Raw genomic sequence first — 22,209 nt, 5'->3', positions numbered from 1 at the left:
CAATATAGCTCTTGTTTATCGCCATATGGAAGAAGCGCATACGGAACAGACACTAAGAGATTAAAAAAACCTTCCAAAAATAAAGCAAGAAAACCCAAAGCAGAAAAGAAAAAGTAGAGTGCTTCCTTTCTGTGTGTGAGAGACGAGACTATTTCAACAGCTGATTCCACCCTCAAAGTATACAGCGCACATAAAATAAATACAGGTCACAAAAATTAACAAATCATCGTAACTGCCTAATACATCCTGGGCTGGTTGTGGAAAAACAAGATCATTCTGGATTTATATCTGTAAGTGTGGGATTTCCTGGACAGCTAATATCCACAAACAATCAAACACAGGAGGAACACGGGGAAAAAGGCAGCATTATTTCAAATTTGAGCTGGGAGTCGTGATTTGTAAAGGCTTCAGCAGGAACTGCAGTTGAAATTTGAAGCAAGGAAATTCTTCTACTAGGCACTGATGGACATTTCTCTGTTTCTCTTGGCTCCGTACAGGTTTTTAGGTCACTGGGTTTCAAACGTGATGCCAAAAGTGAGAATCTCACTAGCACAGAAACTTTGAAAAGGACAACTAACTTAATCCCTCAATTTAAATAAAATAATAATAATAAAAAAAAATCTAATGATACTTCACTCAAGAGTCAGAGCTTTTTATGAGACCTGTTGCCAATATTAGTGTCTTGGAATGATCTCATCTTTCATCCTGGCGAAATTCCAACACACAATTTCATTAACCCAGGTACTGCAGGTGATAAAACTCATTTTTCCCTAAAGAGACAGCTAAAAAGTACCAGTTATACATTTATGAAGTACCAGCAATCAAAATTATGGATTTTCTAAAAGGTTTTTAACTACTTTTATTGAAAGGAAAATCGCTGTCTCAGACTTTTGTGACACTGCTGCTTCTAATAAATTTTACCATTTAGACATGGCCATAACGTGGGAGACAGTGTCAATAAAAGTATGGTGCAAAGATGATCCCTGTCTTTTAAGTAATGCCTTCTAATCACACGCCGGAAACGATCACGTGAAGTATGTAACTAATGGCTCTTAAAAGAGAAGAACGCACGACAATGTATCTATAGTGATACAAGGTACCGTATACACATACTGCTTATATGCAGAATTAATTGCAGGAGGAGACACTAAAAAATGTGTCTCATGCTTTCAGAGTCTATGAGGAAAAATTAAATTTCATTTACATTTCTGACTAAAGGCTGTTTGCTGGGAAAAAAAATGGGTTCAAAGGTTATTTGCTTCTTTTTTTTTTTTTTTTTTTTTTGAGCAAAGTGGTGGCAATGGGCCTGTTATCTTTGGCAAATTGGTCTAAACTTTTCTATCTAATATTCTATAGATCACTAGAGGGCACTGTGGTATTTAGGCCACTCTGACCTCTCTGAGTACTTGGAAAGGTCCTGAACTCCCGAACAATGTCAGAAAGGTGAAAGGGCAGACTTTTTAAGGGGGAAAAAAAATGTGTTCTGGTAGCACCCACTTTTTAATTTTTCTAAAGCAAGTCAAAAATGCACAATCAGGGCAAAAGTCAAATACCTACAAAACCCTGAGCTCACCTTGTGATACTCAGACTTGTCACCTGGGGGGCCTGAAGGGGGGGACGACCAGCATCATCCCCATATTCTTGAGATTTAAATGGTGAGGCTGGACTTTGATTTGCATACACCCACATTCTAGATGGCTACTCCCTCCGCACGTGCTCAAGCCTCCTCCGCTCGAACTGGAGGCAATTTCACTGCAGAACATTCAGGCGTGCAAACCGAGAGCCACAAATGGTTTGAAACAATTTATGATATCCGGCCTCCTTCGACATGTATTAGCATATACCTGGTTTCTTTAACATACACTTTGTTTTTCCAAAACCACAAACATCGTTGCTGGAACTTCATGTGGAAGTGCTTAAGGGGCGGAAAGTTAACACCTTTGTGATCCCTGCCTCCTCACGGTGGCTGTTACACAAAAGCTTCTTTGTGCAGGCTTTCTCGAGATGTTTTCTTAACATGTTCCAAGTAGTTTTAGGCAGGGAACTAAAGTAAACAAGATGTTACCATGATAAAAACACTTGTGAAAACATTACAGAGCGCACTTCGTAGTTTCTTACACATAAAACTCTTCACAGTTTTGAGAAGTAAAATTCACAGAAAAAAAAAATTCTTTTTTTTTTAAAAAAGCAAATGACCGATGGAATGTCCTCGACTGTCTGCAGTCGTGGACCTTTTTGAAAGGGTCAGAGTTCCGCCCCTAGGGATTTTCCTTCACCTTTTTTTCTCCTAGCCTATTAGAGCACGTAGCACATTTATTTGTTTTAATAAGTAATATACATCCATCCAACACGCAAAGGAATTGTTTTGATTGTTGTGCAGGGTGCTCTTCTCCAAGAGAAAGAGCCAAAAAATAAAAACAAAACAAAAACAAGAATTCCTTTCAAATGGATACCAAGCAAGGACGCACATTACACTCTTCTGAGATGTGACACAAATGACCACCTAGAAGAAAAACTAGGGGGAAATAGAAATATTCTTCCCAAGCACAGAAGACTACCTGGTATTTGTGAAACTACGGGTCTGTGTCTGATTTTACATTCTACGTTAGAAACAGGAAAATGTGGTCATGATTTAACCTTCAAATCCACTCTCCACCTTGTCAGAGAATTGTATGAACCCTTTTTGAAAAAGAAAAAGGGAAGAATTATCAATCTGTGTTTTCCCTGGTAAAGGTTGTGTCTTCAACCGGGTTTGAAAAGAAACCACCAGTCCAAGTGGGATCAGAATGGAAGGACACAGGGCGCTTCACCTATCTGGATCGGATTGGCCTTGTTTTTGTTTTGCTGTTACCGGAGGACTCCGAGCAAGGCAGGTCTGGAGGATTTCATTAGAGTTAGCAGGGGCACCTGCTGGTATCCGTTAGCACTAACAAATACGGCAGTCACATGATCACTCATGGCTGATGGGCTAAAAAAAAAAATCAACACGAAAACTGCAACTTGTTTTGAGAAGAAACAGGGAAATAAATGCGTACAACAGACTGGGTATCTGCTGATTCTGATAAAGCTTCCCTCTCTGTTGGCTGTGGGGGAAAGACAACAGGATGGTTATTTGTACAGTATTTATCTTTGAAATCAAGGGCCCTGTGGTATACCTCACCTTGGGAACAAACACTGCAGAATGATCACAGAAAAGTGTCAAATCTCTGGTTTTCATTTACCAACAGTTATGATATTTTGCTCTCAGGAGGGAAAAAAAGAATATGCTTCATTTTTAGACCCATGAGTCTCCCCCTCCCTTCCCTTAACCTCTCTTTCTGCGAACAGTGGCATTTTATTGTCAGGTGGGATTTTTATCCTGAATCACTGATCCTGGCCTCTCTAAAAAGTTACATCTTATGAACCTGAGCCTAACAGGGTCAGGGAACAGTTACAGAGCAAAGTTACTTGCCCCTTTCATACTGAGCCCTAAAAACCAGGTGGAAAAACCCAACCCCATCAAAGTACAGAAACCGTGGCTGGTGAATGAAGTAACAGGGCAAGGCATGCATGGATGTTTCCCTAAACTATGAATAAACCTAAGGGCTCTGTGAATCTAGACTAAAATAACCCAGGATAGCAATGGCCAACGACATGCAGAAAGATTTCTCAGCTGTGAACATTAGGACACCAAAAAAGTTTACCCTAGCTCAGAGGTCAGCAATCTTACCGCCCATTCCTTACGCACAGCCCCATGGCTGCTTTTTTTTTTTTTTTTTAATTTTTATTTATTTTTATTTTATTTTATTTTATTTTTTTAAAGATTTTACTTATTTATTTGACAGAGAGAGACAGCCAGTGAGAGAGGGGACACAAGCAGGGGGAGTGGGAGAGGAAGAAGCAGGCTCCCAGCAGAGGAGCCTGATGCGGGGCTTGATCCCAGGACTCCGGGATCACGCCCTGAGCCGAAGGCAGACGCTTAACGACTGAGCCACCCAGGCGCACCCCCCATGGCTGCTTTTATGCCACAATGGTGGAGGTGAGGTGTTGTGACAGAGACTGAAACCCAGCATATTCACTGTCTGATCCTCTACAGAAAAAGCTTGCCATTCCTTGCCCCCCTCCCCCCAATCACATGTGACTGTGTGGGACTTTTGACAAGAACTTAATGGTTAAAAAACTAAAGATTAGTCTCTTCTGACAGATTAATGCTCTGCGGCGTCACGATACCTTTCCTAGAATGGTCAGAAATGTTTGGATTTTTAAAATTACCCCTCTTTTAAAAATATACTTAAGTAGATAGATGAGAAAAGAAGTACTAATATATTTTTAAGGAGTGCCTGGTATGGGTCAGGCACTTTACACGATGCACCTCTTCATTCCAACAACCCTGAGAGGTGGAGTACTGATATTATTATCCCAAATTACATAGGCGGATATTGATGCTTAGAGATGCTGTGTAACTAGCTCAAAGAACACACTAACACAAAGTGGCTTCACCACCCAATCTGCCTTTGCTTCAAAGCTTTTTCTACACCTACTGCCTTAAGTTGAAAGCATATAGTTAATAAACTGCACTGCTTCTAACCAGGCGGGATTGTATAACAGTTAAGAGCAGGCACTACAAAGGCAGACAGCTTGGGTTTGGATCTTGACTCCACCTCTTATTAGCTGTGTGACGCTGCTGCGGAAAACCACTTAACCCCTCTGTGTCAGTTTCCTTATCTGTAGGTTGAGAGTAATACCTTCATATTATCACTGTAAGGGGGCATGAAGATTAAATGAGTTATACAGTTGACCCCTGAAAAACATGGAAGTTAGGAACACCGACCCCCTCATGCAGCAAAAACCCGTGTGTAAATTTGATGCCCCCAAAACTTAACTCTTACTAGCCTACTCTTCACAGGAAGCCCTACCAACAGCAAAAAAGTTAACACATATTTATATATTGTACGTATTAAATAGTATATTCCAATCAAGTAACCTACAACAGAAAATACTAAGAAAAACATAACGGAAGAAAATATATTTATAAAACTACTGTATTTATCGGGGGGAAAAATCTGCACGTAAGTGGATCTCTGCAACAAATTGGTGTTGTTCAAGGGTCAACGGCATATGTGAAGTATTTGGAACTGTCCCTGCAGCACAGACGTTTGATTATAAACTCTTACTAGGGGAGTGTAAAATCAGGGTACAGAAGATAGGTGGGGAAAAAAAAAAACTAGAAAGCAACAACTAAGTCAAGGTCAGATCAATGCTACATTTTGTCGAGTAAGAGTGCCTTGGAGAATCCAGGCACTGCTGGTTATCTACCTGTTAAGAAAACACCTCCACAGAGGGATAATGAAAAAGAAGAGTGAACCCAAGAAAGAGGTGCTTCCAGAATCTGCAATCTGGCACAGTTAGAGAAGAAATGCTTAAAACATCACTTCCCAGTAACAATGACTCCACGGTGATGTGAGTCAAAGAGGCCACGTGGTTTCTGTCTGACCCACACGAAATACGGTAGCTCTTCTAGTCCAGTTCAATGGAAAGCAAAGTTGGTTTCATCAAAGCCAATGTGATTACTCTGTAGACTGCACACAGATGTGGGAGAAGTGAATCTGCAAGGAGACTAACTTATTTTCCACTACATTAAGCAAGACACTGAAACCTGAAGACAACTCTGAATTTCCAAGAGCTAAAATCATGCTAGAGAGGAAACTCAGAATCCTGAATTCGTCATATACGGCCAATCAATGTGTCACTGAGGAAAGCAGTAGGAGAACAGTGAGTTCTAGGTTTTGTTTTTGTTTTTTTTCCTTCAGCATTTCCTCTCCCTTTGCTGATTTACCTACTTGTTTTTCACACTCAGGAACCAAGTCTCTCCTCCCTAGCCCCCATGTGGTTCACAGGGGGTGAACACATCTCTATCTGCTCTGGAGGTGGGCATGGGATGCGAGCCTGGCTATATAGCTGTGATCTGCTCAAAGCTGGAACACGTGACTCAATCTGGGTCAATGGGAGTCTGCCCAGGACTGTTGCTGGAACGACGGGACAAGAGACGCACTGTGAGATGAGTACACATAGGACGGCTTGGCACTGTCTTCCTTAGTTCTACTTGGAAAGAGCCTAAGAACGAAGGCAGCGCAAAAGAAAACTGAGCTAAGAGACACCGAACCAGTACTCCACTGACACTGCCTAAGCATCTGAATCCAGCCATGGGCTTCCCAGTAACAAGAGTCAATTATCATTCCCTACCCTTCGGGTTTTTTTAGTGGGGGGAAAGGATGAGGGGTTAAACCAATTTAAGTCAGGTTTCTGTAGCTTGCAAACAAAAGTCTTCTAACAAATACAAGTCGACAAATAAGTCCGAGGAAATAAACAAGCAACAGTCGCAGGTTCATAGTGGGCATTCCAATTCCACTGAGCAAATATGAACTGAGAACATGCCATTTCATGTGCAAAACCACAATAAATAATTGAGAGGTGGTTTTCTATAAAGAGCTGGGCTCCTAATATCCTTAAAAGGGGCTTTTTAAAAACAGGAATTAGTCTAGGCCCCAATTCTGATGATCTAGATTCTTTTCTTCAGTATAAGGTGTGGTTTAAAATTGTGCTATCTCATGGTGGAGGCACAAAAGAAAAAAAAAGATTATATCTATAAAATATATATAATATTACATATAATATATATTATATAATAAAAATTATATATAAAATGTATATATTATCTCTCTATATATACATATCTATCTCATCTAATTGTCAGTTTACATAATAAATGGACTTCTGATTTGAGGATGAGGGTGGAAATACTTTGGTAATTAACAACATGTTTTAAACGGATCATATTGGAAAACTGCCCTTTTCCCTTGTGACTCTAAAAACTGATACACTGAGAATGTTCAAGGTAATTGTATATTTCTAGAGACTTTATGAAAATAAATCTTATTTACAGATGGTTATCAGCCATTCTACAGATGAGCGAAATTAGCACCAATACAGTTATCAAAGCTAGCACCGGTGCAGAAGGTGAAATCAGAATGTGAAAGTGGCTTCTGCCGAGGTCTTTTTCTCTCATTATCTAAATACAATTAAGCAATAACAAAACAATGATTTTTAATGAGTGATTTATAAGACAACAAAGCCCAGTAACACTAACTTGAATCATCATAACTGTAAAGGGCTTGTGCTTACTCTGAAGTATCACTGCTCTTGATTGTTGATATTTAAAACACATTTCAGGCATCTCTTTTCAAAAAAAATTTAAGTTTCGAATGACCACCTCATGCTTTTCAAGTAAAATACTAAAGCTGGGAGGCTCTGAAATAGATTCACAGGCTTCATTAATTAAAAAACGATATTCACCAACGCTCCTTTCAGGTAACACTGGATGTACCTTAACGGTAGGCTCTTATAATATTTGTATCCAGGTCCATAAAGCTAAATATAGAGATTGCTTTAACAATATAAAGACCACACAAAACCGGAAAACTGCACCTAAATCCACAGGCTTCTAGTTCTAGAGGCTTGAATGAGAAAAGACCGAAGGAAAGAGCCCCAAACACCCAATTTGTAAGCCATCACGAAGCCAGATATAAAGGAGTGATACGTGCGTGTACGTTGGATTACTGCATGATAGGTCAATATACTAAATATAATGTGTTATTATATTCGGTTCAAAGATATTGTCAATAAATTTATGGGGGTGTCCACAACACAGGGTGGTGTAGTCTAAATTTTATTAAAGGACAAGGTAACTGTAGGGAAGGGAAATAGTAAGATGTGGTGCAGAAGCCTTTCGCTTCAACTAGAAGATTCATGCATCATTTATTTACAAAGATACTTTAACAGTGTTACAGATTCAAAGGGAGTAGCCCAAGTTTCAGTCATACTTCAACTGCAGATATTAAAGTTACTCCATTCTCCCCATAAGGACAAGAATCCGAACGAAAGCTAAGGCCAATATGGAAAGGTGAGCAGCAAGGTGGCAGAATCTCCTTGGCACCCATTTCTTAAGTTCATGAAGTCATTTGCAGAAAAACAAAGAAGACCAATCGCCAAGCTACAACGGGCCAGTCACTGACAGCAGTTTTAAACAATCGGAGTTAGTAGGTCAGTGATTCAGTATGCAGACACAGGAACAAAAGTGAAAACGATATTACTGCAAATTTAATACTGGGAGAATTTTTATTTAATCACTGTCATTCTGAGAAAATGGGTAAACGCAGACTGTTCCGAAGAGCATCCAAACTGTCCTTGGTTATACCTCTTTGGCCCTTTGCTATCAACCCTCCACAGGTGCTGTAACTATTCCGATGACAATGCGCTAGACCTTATGATTCAGAGTCCATTCTCAAAATGGTGGTACGAAACCCTCCATCAAAAAGGCATTTTATGAGGAAAAGCATGAACAGTGGGAGGTGATGGCTATGTAAAAGAAAAAAGCAATATAAAATCATTCTTACTTTAGAAATGATTGGAAATCTTCGCACACTGCTTCACAGCCTGGCCACTTGCATACACCATGTCCATAGAGAGGATGGCTATGGGGGTGCTCCTCATGGGACAAACTGAAAAAAAAAACACACACACACACACACAAAAGGACAAGAGAATGAATATGTTGCCAAGAACCATCCCACCAGACTTAAAAGGCAAGAGGAACCCACGTGGCTGAAAGTGGACATGGAGGAATCGAGGGTTTCTTGTTCCCCATGAATTTACTAATTAATTCCGAATTGTTATTTAAAAGCCAGAGTTAAATCCCAAAATTTGAATAGTCCAATGTGAGAAATGTAACCACCATGTATGAAAAGTGTTTGACAGGCTTTTGTTAGAGGCAAAGCTCTCTACTCAGACTGTGAAGGATTCTTTAAAAAGCTAGAATTTATCATTTAATCTACATAATGAAAACGATAAAATCTGTACTTGATTCTGAGATTCTCTTGCTGTTCTCTACCCAGAATATTATACATCTTCCTCCTCCCTTCCACCGAAAAACTGCTTTCCCATAATTATATGATCTTTTCATAAATTAATTTTATCAAGCAAAGAATAGAGCAATTAAATAATTTAGAATAAAATAATTTAGAAAGACAAATATATCCAAGTCGATGATTAGCTTTAAAAAAGACACTAATAACAGCAGAAAGATTATACCCCTAAAATTATAGACACCAAGAGTGAGAAAAAACTTGGCATGAACACGAGGGGTTAATCCTCCAGTGGGGTTCCAATCAATACATAATGATTCGACCGCAAGGATCCAAGTCATGGGATGCTTTGATCCGCGCCACGTGGTGCTTGGGGAAGTATATCTGTTGCACTCGCTGATGAACCAGATTCTCAAATATTTTCTCTATTAGATTTCTTGCATCCAGACTTCTTTCAGACAAATTATTTTTACAGTCGTTTCCATAACCTTAGATTCCATCAAATAGAAATGTAAAACTAACACAGAGAGTTCTGTTTCATACTCAAGCACATTCCCTTCAAGGAAAGGGCTATTTTGCAACTGACTCCACTGCCTCTCCGTGACTTTGAACTTCAATCATGACTACACACACACACACACACGCACGCACGCACACATGCGTGGCTTCTATTTTATATTACTACCAGGATGTGTATTCATATATCATCTATCGATTCACGTTCACAGAGCAGACATACACAAATGCCACTTGTCCCTGACTTACAACATAATGAATCCACAGTGGGCATATGATGAACAGTTAAATTAAGAGCAGTAGGAGTAAACACACATGTGCACAGAACTACACCTTATCAAGGATCAATAGGTCTCTCTATGGCTTTTAAATAATTATGCTGGAAATTTAATATAACTTGAAAATAATAACAAGCTTCTCTGCCTTAAACAGAAAATACATCGGGGAACCAGAAAAAAATTACAGAAGTCTAACTCATTAAGGTGTCCCTCATGAGAGAAAAGACTAACGCAAGTGAACGGAGGTAGTTCCGTAGTGAGACTTATAAAGCCCAATGACAAAAGGAGAGTCTCTAAGCAGTGAAGAGGGCAAAAGTCCATTGGACCAAAGGAAAGAATTACTGCCAATCCAAGTTCATCTTCAGATTTTTTTAAAGTCTAAAATGAATTACATAAGATGGTGGACGCTAGTGAAACTATTTTGGTTCATGGTCATGACACAAATAAATCAAGTAAATCAAGTCATTATGCTGTACAACTTATATAATGCTATCAATTCTATCTCAGTAACACTGGAGAAAACAGATATGGTACCAAGACAGAATTTCAAAAAATTATGGACAATATTTGAAATTACAGAATCCTCCTAAAGACTAGAATTCTCAGCTATTCTGAGGGAAGGAAGTCATTTAAAAAGAAAACTATTCCTACCAATGGCTTAGAAAGAAAAAAAAAAACCCTAAATAATTGTTTTCTTTACCAACTTCAGCTTATATATATAAAATATACATCATACACACTTTTAACACATTAAGGTGTGAAGATTTATATCATCCTTTTATATTTAATATAATTTTGTTATTAAATAATTTCTCATGCTATCAACTGTCTTCAAAACTTTATTGACTGAAACTAACAGCCCATCATAAACCGTCTTGGCCCTACTTACATACCAAAATTTGTCTAACCATCCATTTTGGACATTGAGATTCCCATCATGTTTCATATGTTTATGAATAATGTTAAAAATAAAATTTACCAGGTTAAACATTCCAGTATGTAACTGATTTTACAAGACACATTCAGGGAAATGGGATGAGTCAGTTAATGAGTACTAAGTTCTAAAATTCACTATGAATATTCTACCAAGGTGCTCTCCAGAGATGCTACGTGCTGAGTACATTCTTAGCCATTATACATACTTTGTGTGATCCTTTAAGTTGGAAACCAAATGCCTCAACCAGTTAGGATGTAAAAGTAATACCATTAATTAAAAACTGCATATGGTTATTCTATTGTGCTTTGTTGTTGTTGTTGTTAACTGGAGAGTGTTCTGAAAAGTATGAAAGAAAATGGTATGTATTCACTAGAGGGATTTATGACTAGAAATAAAATACACACGCTCGAACACGGACTCTGCCATTCCCTTTCCCCCCCACCCAATCTCTCTGCTTTTTGGTTAACTTGTTTGTGAAGGCCCCGTGGCTTGAATAAAAACCACTCTGCTCTAAGAATTTATTTTTTGATCAACTTGGTATCCTTATTTCAAAGTAAGGACAGAGGACAGTTCACTACAGCCTAGAAAGACAACCACGGGCACCTGAAGTCTAGAGAAACAAAGTCCTCGCACACACATACATAGTTACATACTCAGAAGACCTCTTGAAGACCTAACTGTACATTCAAACCTTACTTATTATGAAATTAAGATATGCTCTTATTTCAGTAAGTTCACATAACACTAACTCTGAGCTGGCTACTGAAGAAAGTGCATTCCCCACGCCACCCCATCGTCATCCCACACCTAATCACCCCACCCCAGATAACACTGTTAACATCTGGTACTTCATTGCACTACGTTTTTCTTCCAATGTATTACTAGTTTACAAAAATGGAAGCTATAAACACTATTGTTACTTGTTTTTCATGTTTAATATATAATCGAATACTTTGATTTCTTGCACCTCACATGTGCATTTCTTCAGGCCCCGAAGGAAACGGCACTTCAAGTGTATAGCGAGGAATGTCCGACATTCCCATCTAAGAGACCGGGCTGCAATTTACAGCCAGTCTGGCGTTCCACCTGATGTGTATTCCAAGTAAGGCTGGGTAGTGATGACCACGAGCAGGTGCAGGGCTTGAAATCTTTACTTCTTTTATCCGCACTCCTGATTTCCTAAAAGATGAAGCCCAGTCAACCCCATTCCTACCCAAATCTTCTGGTAACCTTAGGTATAAGCAGGGCTTCACGGGGATCCAAACATTTTTAGCAAGGCTTTGATGCACCTCGGCATGCAGGACCACTGGCTCCGGCCGCCCTGACCTGCGTGGCCAGTGACTGTAATTGGATACTTTTAAATACACAGTTGTCTGAAATAAAGTGCTTGGCTAGGTTAGGAAATGGAATAGGCTAGTGGTGGTGCCCAGATAGAGTATCTCTGGACAAACATATAGGAACCATAATAATTGTCAGGGATGATGAAGAAACAGAATTTCCACAACATCCCTTTTGAAGTTTTTATGTTGTACACTGCAGAAATGTTTTGCTGTGCAATTTTAAGTTTCCTTCAGATAGATGTATGAACGTGTACATATATATAGGCACACACACACACACACACACACACAAATCAAGTGCTATCAGGACTCATTATTGAGACTGCCATTTGCCCAGAGAGCGGCACAGCAGAGCCCATGGCGTGTGTGGCTGGGTCCTGCTTCTGGCCTTTCAGTCATGCTGTCTGGTATACCAGCTGTACTTCTGAATGGGAGCGTTTCTCTGTCATTGGAAAAGCGGAACAGACATTTATATTCTGACTGCCTTTTGGGGTGTGCCAAAAGGTAAAAGAAGGGAAATTTATTTTTCTTATGTCAAAGTATGCCAGCTGGAGCCATAACTTCAATACAGACGTTAGCCTCTGAGAAGATTTTATATAATGGCCATGGTTCCTCAATGGTGACTCTTCACTATTTCCTTCCAAGTTCATTTCTTAATGACAGCTTGAAACTGGAATCATTCAACTCACCTGCTGCAAGTAAGTACAATTTCTCATTTCTGCCCCTACTCTCTAGTGTCCTTACTAGTCTTATAAAGTTAATTTACACTGGTGTAACCAAGAGGAGAATAATTTTCGAAGGAGATGAAGTCAACAGACACCATTCTGTACCTCAAGACATTTCCGGCCAAGTTAAAGGCAGTTTTCCTTTCTCCTTAAGGTGCACTCTCAGCTTTGACTGTGCCCTGACCCAAGTTCTCATGGTTGCCTTTGGAGTCTCACCCAGTTTCTGTGTTTTCCCTTTTCCAAGAGTGCTCTGTTTTCTTCCTCTCGAAATTCCTGATTCATCTGTAACAAGAGTCTATATCTGTGTACATCAGGTTTCTAGCTTCTCTCCCCCATGCTTCCCCTGAATTAACCCCAAATTATAAATTGTGTATTATTCCACTGGCAGTTATGAAAGACTGTTGGGTCATTCTCCAATCACTTAAAAAGGTGGAATATGTTTTTCTTTTTAAGTGTTATTGAGAAATTCATACACCATACGATTCACTCTTTTCACATGTATAAGTCAATGGTTTTGAATATGTTGAGAGCTGTGTAACCACATCACGTATAATTTTAGAACATTTCCATCACACTAAAAAGGAATCTTCTACCCATTAACAATCACTCCCCATCTCTTCCCAACCTTCAGCTCCTTCCAACCACTAGTCTTCTTTCTGTTTCTAGACATATGCTTATTCTGGACATTTCATATAAATAGCATCATACAAGATGTGCTTTTTTGTGTCTGCCTTCTTCCACTTAGCATAACGCTTTGGGGGTTCGTCCTCACAGCATGTATCAGTACGTCTTTTCTTTTTTTACAGCTGAATAGTATTCCACCGGATGTACAGAAATGCGTTTTTTTTAAAACCATTCATCCACTGATGGACAATTGGGCTGTTTCCACAGTCTGGCTATTGTGAATAGTGGTGATAGGAGAATGCACGTGCATGTACACGACTGAATTTATGTTCTCAGTGCTTTGGGGTATATACATCTAAGAGGAGAATCTGCAGGCCATGTGGGAAGTCTACGGTTAACACTTTGAGAAAATGCCAGATCAGTTTTGAAAGCAGCTGCACTACCTTGTATTCTGACCAGGACTGTTAGAGGGTTATTATCTCTCCACACACTTGCCAACACCGGCTGCTTGCCTTTATTTTAGCCACCTTGGTGGACGTAAAAAGTGGTACCTTTTTGTGTTTCTGATTTGTATTTATTTAATGTTTAATGACGTTGAGTATCTTTTCATGCGCTTACTGACCATTTATAGATCTTCTTTAGAGAAATGACTATCCAAATTCTTTGCCCACTTTTCAAAAATTGGGTTATCTTTTTATCGTGGAACGGCAAGAATTTTTAAAAAACATATTCTGTGTGTTAGTTTCTTATCAGATATATGATTTACAAATACTCCCATTTTGTGGACTGTCTTTTCAGTGTCTTGATGGTGTGCTCTGAAGCACAAGTCTTTAATTTTGACAAAGTCCAATATATCTATTTTTCCTATGGGTCCGTGTGATTCTGATGTCACATCTAATAACCCACTGACTAATCGAAAGTAATGACGATTTATTCCTGTATTTTCTTCTGAGACTGCTAGTTCTCACATTTATTTTGAGCTGATTTTTGTACATGGTGTGAGGAAGGGGACCAACTTCAATATTGTGCATGTTGTCCCAGCACCATTTGATGAAAAGCTTGTTCAATCCTAAGTGAATTATCTTGGCCCCTTTGTCAAAAACCAACTGAACATAAAATTCACTTTTGCTACATTTTGCACATGGATTCTGCACATGGATAGGGAGTGGGCAAAAATGACACAGCTTGTTACTGACAAGATGAATAAGGAGTTGGTGTTCAGTGGTTACTGGTTAAAGGAATGAAGGAGGTCTGTGCCTTCCAATAAGGACTAACGGCATCCTTACGGCCGCTGTGAAACAGGACGCGTTTCCCTTCTAAACCATTCCCCGCCCCCTACAAATACACCGAAAGCACAACTAATCCCCTTCCCACTGCCTTTGACTGCTTAGAAGCAGTCCTGCCTCCCTCTCTTCCCCATTGGTCACCCCTCTTTTCCCCCCACCATTCGGCCTTTCATTCAGCCAGCCAACTTTAACGGAAGGCTAACCCTAAGACAGGCACCCAGGATACTAATGGTGAAGACCTGTTCTCTGCCAAACGGCCTCAGTGCCTCCCTACGGCTCAAGTCTCAACTTGTCTGTCTTCTTTGCAATTCTTGGGTTTCCTGTCCATGGGCACGTGCTTCCTTCTGCCCACCCCATAACACTGTCGATCACAGAATCTTCCCCTCTCAGATCTGTCACAGCCCGTGATTTTGGCTGGGTGGCAAGGGACTGCTCACTCCTTGTCAAAGCCCCCAACAACTCCAGATACCTCAGGTTTCCAGAAAGGTGTTCTCTTGACACAGTTTCACGACTACCTAATAAAAAGTGCCTTACACTAAACTGTGATCATAACCACGCAAGAAAGCCACTGTTGTAAAACTGCTTCTTGAATTCTCTCATGACAACTTCCACAGAGAGGATCCCACGTTCTCTCCTTCTCTAGTATCGCTTTTTAGTTCTTATCCTATTTCCCTGCCTTCTACTTTGTACCGCATCCTGCTTTCAATGACACTTTAAGTACTAGACTAGGGATTTCTCAGGTTGAAAGACAGGAGTATGAATTCGATTTCTAGTGATGAAGTGGTGTCAGAAGATACGGTGACTTCAGATATTTTACATTAAATGTTCACAAACTAATGGAGCTATTTCTGATATATACAATAAGTCAATTTCATGGACACCAGACAAGGGGCGCTGGCTTTGGAACTCCGTCACGGTGGACCTTATGATACAGAGCGATGCAGACGAACAGGAGCAAAAGAGATGGTGACTTAAATCTCTACCACAATTTTCCATTTTAAAGTTGATTCTTCTGACGTCTTTCCTACTATTGTGTATCTCCTCCAAACCAGCTGGAAGTCAAAGTCTCTTGCAGAAAATAAAATGACAGGTCAAGTTTCTTCATGGGTTACACTGCAGTATCGGGAGGAAAAGGTCTTACACCTGCCGACAAATGCACAAATGATATGTGGGAACAGGGGAAATGAGGATGTGATCACGGCATCCTTTTTCCTGATAGCTTTGTAAAAATGACCTTTCTCCTTTAACTTTCACTGAAAACACTTCAAGAAGCAGGCAGGCTTCTCATTTTCCACTGAAAGCTGGGAGACGGCTCAGATGTCGCATTTCTAGCATACTGCCTTCATTTTGCTTTTCACTCATTACAGAAATACGCCATCCTGTTTATTCATCAGTTTTCCGAAAGTACGTTGGCCATCAGTTCCATCATCTTACCACAAAGAGAAGGGTGTCTGAGGAGAGCCTATGACAGAGTCCAGCCTAAAGTGAGCGAAGATGAAGTTTCCACCAACTGGAACACACACACCAACACACACGCAAACGCACACACACACACTTCTCTCTTTCACTCTCTCATGTGGTGAATCCTTGACTCTCCTTCCCCAGAACGCTCATCATCTCAATTTTCTGCTGCTTTTCAAATCATGTTTAATTAGAGGATTTCACATTCCCCTGTGATCTGATATTCATGAGTAAAACTTGCAGTTGGAGTGACTGTGAATTAGTCTATTAAGAGTCCGATTTGTGCTTTTAAACAATGATAGAGATTATTATTATCTGCTCTCAATATTGCAACTTGAGCTGTGAAGGCTACCTTAACTAACTTTACATCTGAAGTAAAAGCTTTTGACTCCTTAGGTCCAGGGGTTTTTGTTTTTGTTTCGTTCCCCCCCGCCCCCGCCGTGCATTACAGAGTACCCTGTAAGAAATACAAGGTAGCCTCTCTGTTCACGGCCCACACTAAAGCGGTGTGTGGGGTGAGTGTGATATACCCAGAGCCCCACTTTCGTAGTTACAAAGTCATGTTCATGTGTACTAGACCAAGACATCAGATTCATGACTTCTCAGTGTTACATTTACATGAAGTCTATTTAAGTCACTCAATTTTAAGAAAAATATTAAGTAATAAGTAGTTAACAGGTACACGCAGATGTGGCAAAAATGGGACATGGTGGGAGACTGATTCAAAGTCACTGCTGACCGGGCTTAAAAGATGGTATTTGTATGCAAGCGTATGGAAACACAACCTTCCTCTTCCACTGCTCTTCTCAGAGTAATGTCTCTCAAATTCTATTATGGATATACATCGCTGGCAGGTCTTCTCAACATGCAGGTTCTAGTTCAATAGCTCTGGGCTGGGGTGCAAGACTGCATGTCTGCAAAGCTCGTGTGTGATGCCAATGGTGGTGGGCCCCGGACGACAACTTGAGTACTACGTGCCTGGAGAGTTCCCTGTTCTGCACCTGACCTAAAAATGACCATGCTTTATTAAAGGAATGCTCATGGGGTGCCCTACTCACTGTGGGTTGAATAACAAGATACAGATGGATAAATAGGGAAAGAGGTGGCCCAGGGGGCGACCTCACCAAGCCATAGTTGCAAACTCATAAAAAAAAAAAAAAAAAAAAGCTGGCTGGTCCTGTTACCTAAGAATGATAGGCAAGGCTTTTTAAGATTTAATGTAACAGAACAGGTAAGAGTGAAGGAAGTTAGCATGGGGAAAAGATCACTTCCTGTTACTATGAACTAACACCAATTTCACGTGAGCACAAGTTTGGGGAGTGATTCTGTCAGAGAATGCCCAAACTCGACATCCGCCTCAGGCATCCTCTAAGTCTGGTTGGTGCCCCATGAGCCTGGAAAGTACAAGATGTATGTGTAAGGAGGATCTTGAATTAAGTTTTTAGGAAGATAAGTGGTACGTTCTGGGCTTTTCCAGGAAACCAGGGTAAACATACAATAGCAACAGCATCTCCAACCACTTGGCATAGTACCATATTCAGCCAAGGTCCCACTCCTCAGCGAAAAGAGGGAATCTGATCAAAATATCTCAATATAAGACATGCACACACTCAACGGTGGCCCATAGAATGTCAGTTGGAGCAAGAATGCTGAGTTTTTTAAAAACTGGCAGATTTATTTTAATTTATATTAAGTAAAAACATATGTAGTAACTCTAACCTCTGATTTCACATGTATCACTTCTCAGGATGAGGCCTATTTGACTTTAATTTGAAAAATGATTTGATTTAAATAATATATATCATTTATTAATATATATTCTAATATATTATATATATACATATGTTAGAATAATATACATAATGATATACGTAGGTATAGCCAAGTTCACGATCATGGGACACAAACTCAGATGACTGAGGTTTGGGAAACCAAAAGCGTGTGACGTTTTCTACAAGGAGATTCAGTCCCTAGCTGGATTAGCTTCCTGAGTTAACAATGATCCAGCGGCAAGTCACTGAAGGCATACTTTGAATTTTCAATGGGGAAAGGAGAGCCTCGGGGTCTTCCTGGACTTGAGACCAAACCCACAGAGTGCGCTGCATCCAGCGCTTCCGGGACCTAAAGCCATCACGTGGGATCTAGGAGCATCTCTTCTTCAGGCTGCAGCTGTGACTAGTAACCGCTGCTTTACCAACGGTAAGAACCTGGGGTTGGGTGCCGTGAGATCGGCAGCTCCCTTCTTCACCATCCACATCACCCATCTGCCCGCCCCATCTCCCTTTTCAGCTCCACGGGGCAAAACGTGCCATCTTGGTTCCCAGACGCCGGGAGTATGTGCCCAGCAGGACAATGGAGCAGAGGATGAGAGCTTGAGAATCTGGGAGCAACTGATCACAAACGGCGAGCAGGTGATGACAAAGGCAGAATGCCTGTGTGTGCATGGCGACGAGGGAAGGAATAAATAAAAGGAAAAAAAAAGAAAAGAAAAACAACAGGAAAAGGCAGAAGCCCAGCTTTTGTTTCTGACGCCGCTAAGGGCTATCCTGAGTTTATGAGAGTTTACCACTGGCGGCATTAACACTGGGGTCTCGCTGAGAAAACAGAATGCTTTCCAAAGAGTGGCTGCGAGCAACTGTGTCAATACAGACATAGGGACCACTAATCCAAAAATTATTAACACCATTAGGCAGGCATTCTTATTATGTCAATGCAAGTGTGCTTGCGCTGGTGACTCACAAGGTCTATGTGGAACATGTCCATATGTCAGAGGCACCAACGGTACCCAAGAAAACCAAAGAACATAAATAAAAGTTCAATACTAATTCTTCTTAGGCCTTCCTCCAGAATACTCTATGGAAGCCAGCACAATTATACTCCAGGACCAGAAGAATCACGTAAGTCAAGTGTGAGAACCAGACACGCAAGCAGGAGATGAGGGGACAAGTGACGTAGGGATACAAATTGGCTGAGAACCACTAGGCTTTTGCATTTATGTGGCCTCAGAACTATCCTGCACATTATGCAATTCTTGTTACTTCTCTGTAGGACAAGATGCTTCATTAATGCTCACCAGATTAAACTCTCCTCTACCTTTAATTGCACAGTAAACACTGTGCTTGTGATAAGCATCGTGTTGGGTTCCTGGATCAGAGTCTGTATGCTGGGATTCTTAAGGAGCCCCATGGGTGAGTGGTAAGATAATATTATCGTTTCTGTATGCATGTGTTAAGATAATAGGACTTTTGTAAGAATATACGCGTGTATATGTGTGTATCTTTCTCACCCTTAGCCTCTAATTTTTACAATATAGGTAATACATTAGACATGTATATAACTGACTAAAGACCAACTGAGTAGGGATGCATATTCAATATCTGTAATAACGATACAGTAAATAACCAAATACAATCGGAGGCCACTGGCTGTTCTCTTCCTCACTGCAAAGTTGTACCCAATTCTCCACCGGGAGAGAAAGAGAACTGAACAGATGGCTGGGATATAAAATGCTATAATATCTGATTTGGGCCTCACAGTATCAGTAGGAGCTCAACTGCTACAAGGAAGAGAATGAGAGCAGGCAGATGGCCGAAGATGCACAAAAAGCATCTTCAGGCATAAAAGAAAAAAAATAGAAAAACAAATGTTTACAAATGATTTAAAGACCGATATTAAGAAATATAAAAGAAATTGTGTTCCACAACATAGTTCATATTGGATCATAGTCTTAAGAATTTTTCTCTTTCTCCACATCGCTTCTCTGTCACTTTGAATGGTAGCAGGGGAAGAAGGCCACAGTGTAAGGGTGGTCGAGAGCAGTGGTTCTCAAAGTATGGCCCCTGGGAACTTGGTGGAGATGCAATTTCTTAGGCCCTAGCCCAAGTTACTGAATCAGAAGTACTGGGACTGGGGTCTGGCAGTTTGCAGGTTAGCCAGTCCTCCAGATGATTCTGATGTGTGTGCTCACGGTTGAGGAGCACTCTTATGCGAAACCCAGCTTTCCTCCCGCGTTTGGAGCACCTGTAAGTATCAACAAGACTAACCAGGTGCTCCTACAGCATCTACGGCCAAAGGGGAGCAAATATAGAACTACTCCCAATGGCTTAATCTTCACTAGTCCCTCAGTTCACCTTCTTCTGCACATTTCAGCTAGTCTCTGCAATGAAATTTTGCACCTGTCATGCGAGGCTGGTTACGCTGGATGATCGGGAGATAGCAAAGAACAGGGAATGTTCCTTCACGGAGCTCACTGCATTCAAAAATTTCACCTGCTGCACATTGCGGGGGGGGGTGGTGGAAATACATACACTGTGATATTCCACTAGTGCCGATTTTAAACAAATCAGATGCTGTGTCACGTTTTGTATATATTCGTATCACTGCATTTATTACACTGTGTTGCAAGGGTCTCTTTCCCTGTATGTCTCTCTGATTAGACAGTAAGCTCCTTAAGGGGCAGAACTAGGTTGCAGTCCTCTATTAAACCCCTGAACCTATATAGTTAGTACATAATAAATGCTCGATTAATGTGGTTTGAACGAATAAACGACTTCGACAATAATGAACAGCACTCGTTACTATTTACTGAGCACCCCCTATGTGCCAGAGTCTGGGATCATGCCCATTTCACAGATGGACAACTGAGCACACCAACATTAAGTCACTTCAGTGGGCAGCCTGCATTGGAATGCAGGCGGTCCGGCTCCAGAGTCCACACCTATCACCACTGAACAACACAGCCACCCCCACACTAAATGAGGTATGGGCCGTGGTCCAGCAAAACATGTTCTTTCTGCCCCTGACTCAAGGCCTCTGCTGCTGCTGTAACCTAAGCCTAGAGGGCTGTTCTGTCACTTCTTTCCATCTGTTCAAAGGTCACTTCCTCACAGAGGCTTTGCCAGACTCACTCTTCTCCCTTCCCTGCTTTATTATTTTGTTCAGAACTTCTTTCTTTTTATTATGTAATTATTTGTTTGTTCTGCATCGACTGTAATGTCAGCTCCATGAGGACAGACTTTGTCAAACTCACAGCTGCATGCCCCGGAGCCTAGGACACGTGGCACGTGGCTGGGGTTTGAGAAGTTCTGCCGAATGCACACACGCACGGGAGTACCGTCCAGTGACTTCTGTCCCGCTCACAAACACATTTTTGTTGAACTCTGGACAACTCCCCATTCATCCTTGTTAAGTTTCTTTTTATTTTTGCCTGTACAATCTTCTAATTTATTCAAACACCACTGGATTATTCCAGCTCTGGGTGTCATTTTTTTTTCTAATTAAAGTAAACTGCCATTTATTTCTTACACTGATCTTTAACACGAGATCTTCTTCTTGTCGTAAATATGACTCATGCGGAAAAATGGAAGTTGAATACCGGGGCTCATACGTACAAGAATGTTTCCATCAACAGTTCAGATATAAAAGGTAGAGACATAACCATCGATGTCTGTCCAATTCTAAGGTCTATAGTAATACTTTCAGTGGCGTTTTAGCCTTTTGGATGTATAACCTAAAATTCCACCAGATGACTCAAAGGCCCCTCTTGAAAGCAAATACCACATCATTTACACAAACACTTTAGGTTTTCTTTCCTTCTGTCATAATATACCTTCAAACTCAATATTTACAGCCAAGATGTAAAATATACACAAAGAAGAGATCCTTCAAAGACAGACTTCAAAGTATCAAAAAAGAAAGGAGGGAAGAAGGGAAGGGAAAAAAGGAAGAAGGGAGGGAGGGAGGGAGGGAGGGAGGAAGGAAGGAAGGAAGGAAGGAAGGGGTCAATCTGCCATTAGTCTGATCTCCTTGAAGACTATAAAAGGAATGAAATTTGAAGGTCATAAAAGTACGTCTGTTTGTTTAGGGAAGTCTTACAGGTAGTATAAATATCATCAGCTACAGTTGCTATGGGGTCTGTTTGTTTACCAAACAAGAATACAAATAGTTATACAAAAGTGGAACAACATTTAGGTACATAAATGGAGAAGGCTCTGCCTTCTGGTAAATTTCCCAAAGTGCCTTTTAAAGCAGTCCTATTTTCACCTTACTCGCTGGGAAATCTCGGTTTCCTTGGTTCTCCCTTTTCAGTTCTAACACCTCCAGGGAATGTTTTACTCTGAGATTTCTGAGTCTGATAATCATT

At 40.6% G+C, this 22,209-nt stretch overlaps 1 protein-coding gene across 8 annotated transcripts in view; it reads right to left on the bottom strand.

Moving 5' to 3' along the window:
• The window catches only part of FOXP1 (forkhead box P1), a 563,431-nt gene that overhangs the window by 45,224 nt on the left and 495,998 nt on the right, over positions 1–22,209 (bottom strand). For all 8 annotated transcript variants that reach the window (XM_087866857.1, XM_045808086.2, XM_087866856.1 and 5 more), the window contains one exon: positions 8,433–8,537. In XM_087866857.1, coding sequence (XP_087722983.1) covers positions 8,433–8,537 — 105 coding nt within the window. The remainder of the gene's footprint in view (positions 1–8,432; positions 8,538–22,209) is intronic.

This window comes from Ursus americanus, chromosome 14 (assembly GCF_024610735.1).
Source record: "Ursus americanus isolate L20-20 chromosome 14, mUrsAme1.1.p, whole genome shotgun sequence".
NCBI classification, from domain to species: Eukaryota; Metazoa; Chordata; class Mammalia; order Carnivora; family Ursidae; genus Ursus; species Ursus americanus.
This window is presented reverse-complemented; position numbering and strand designations above follow the sequence as displayed.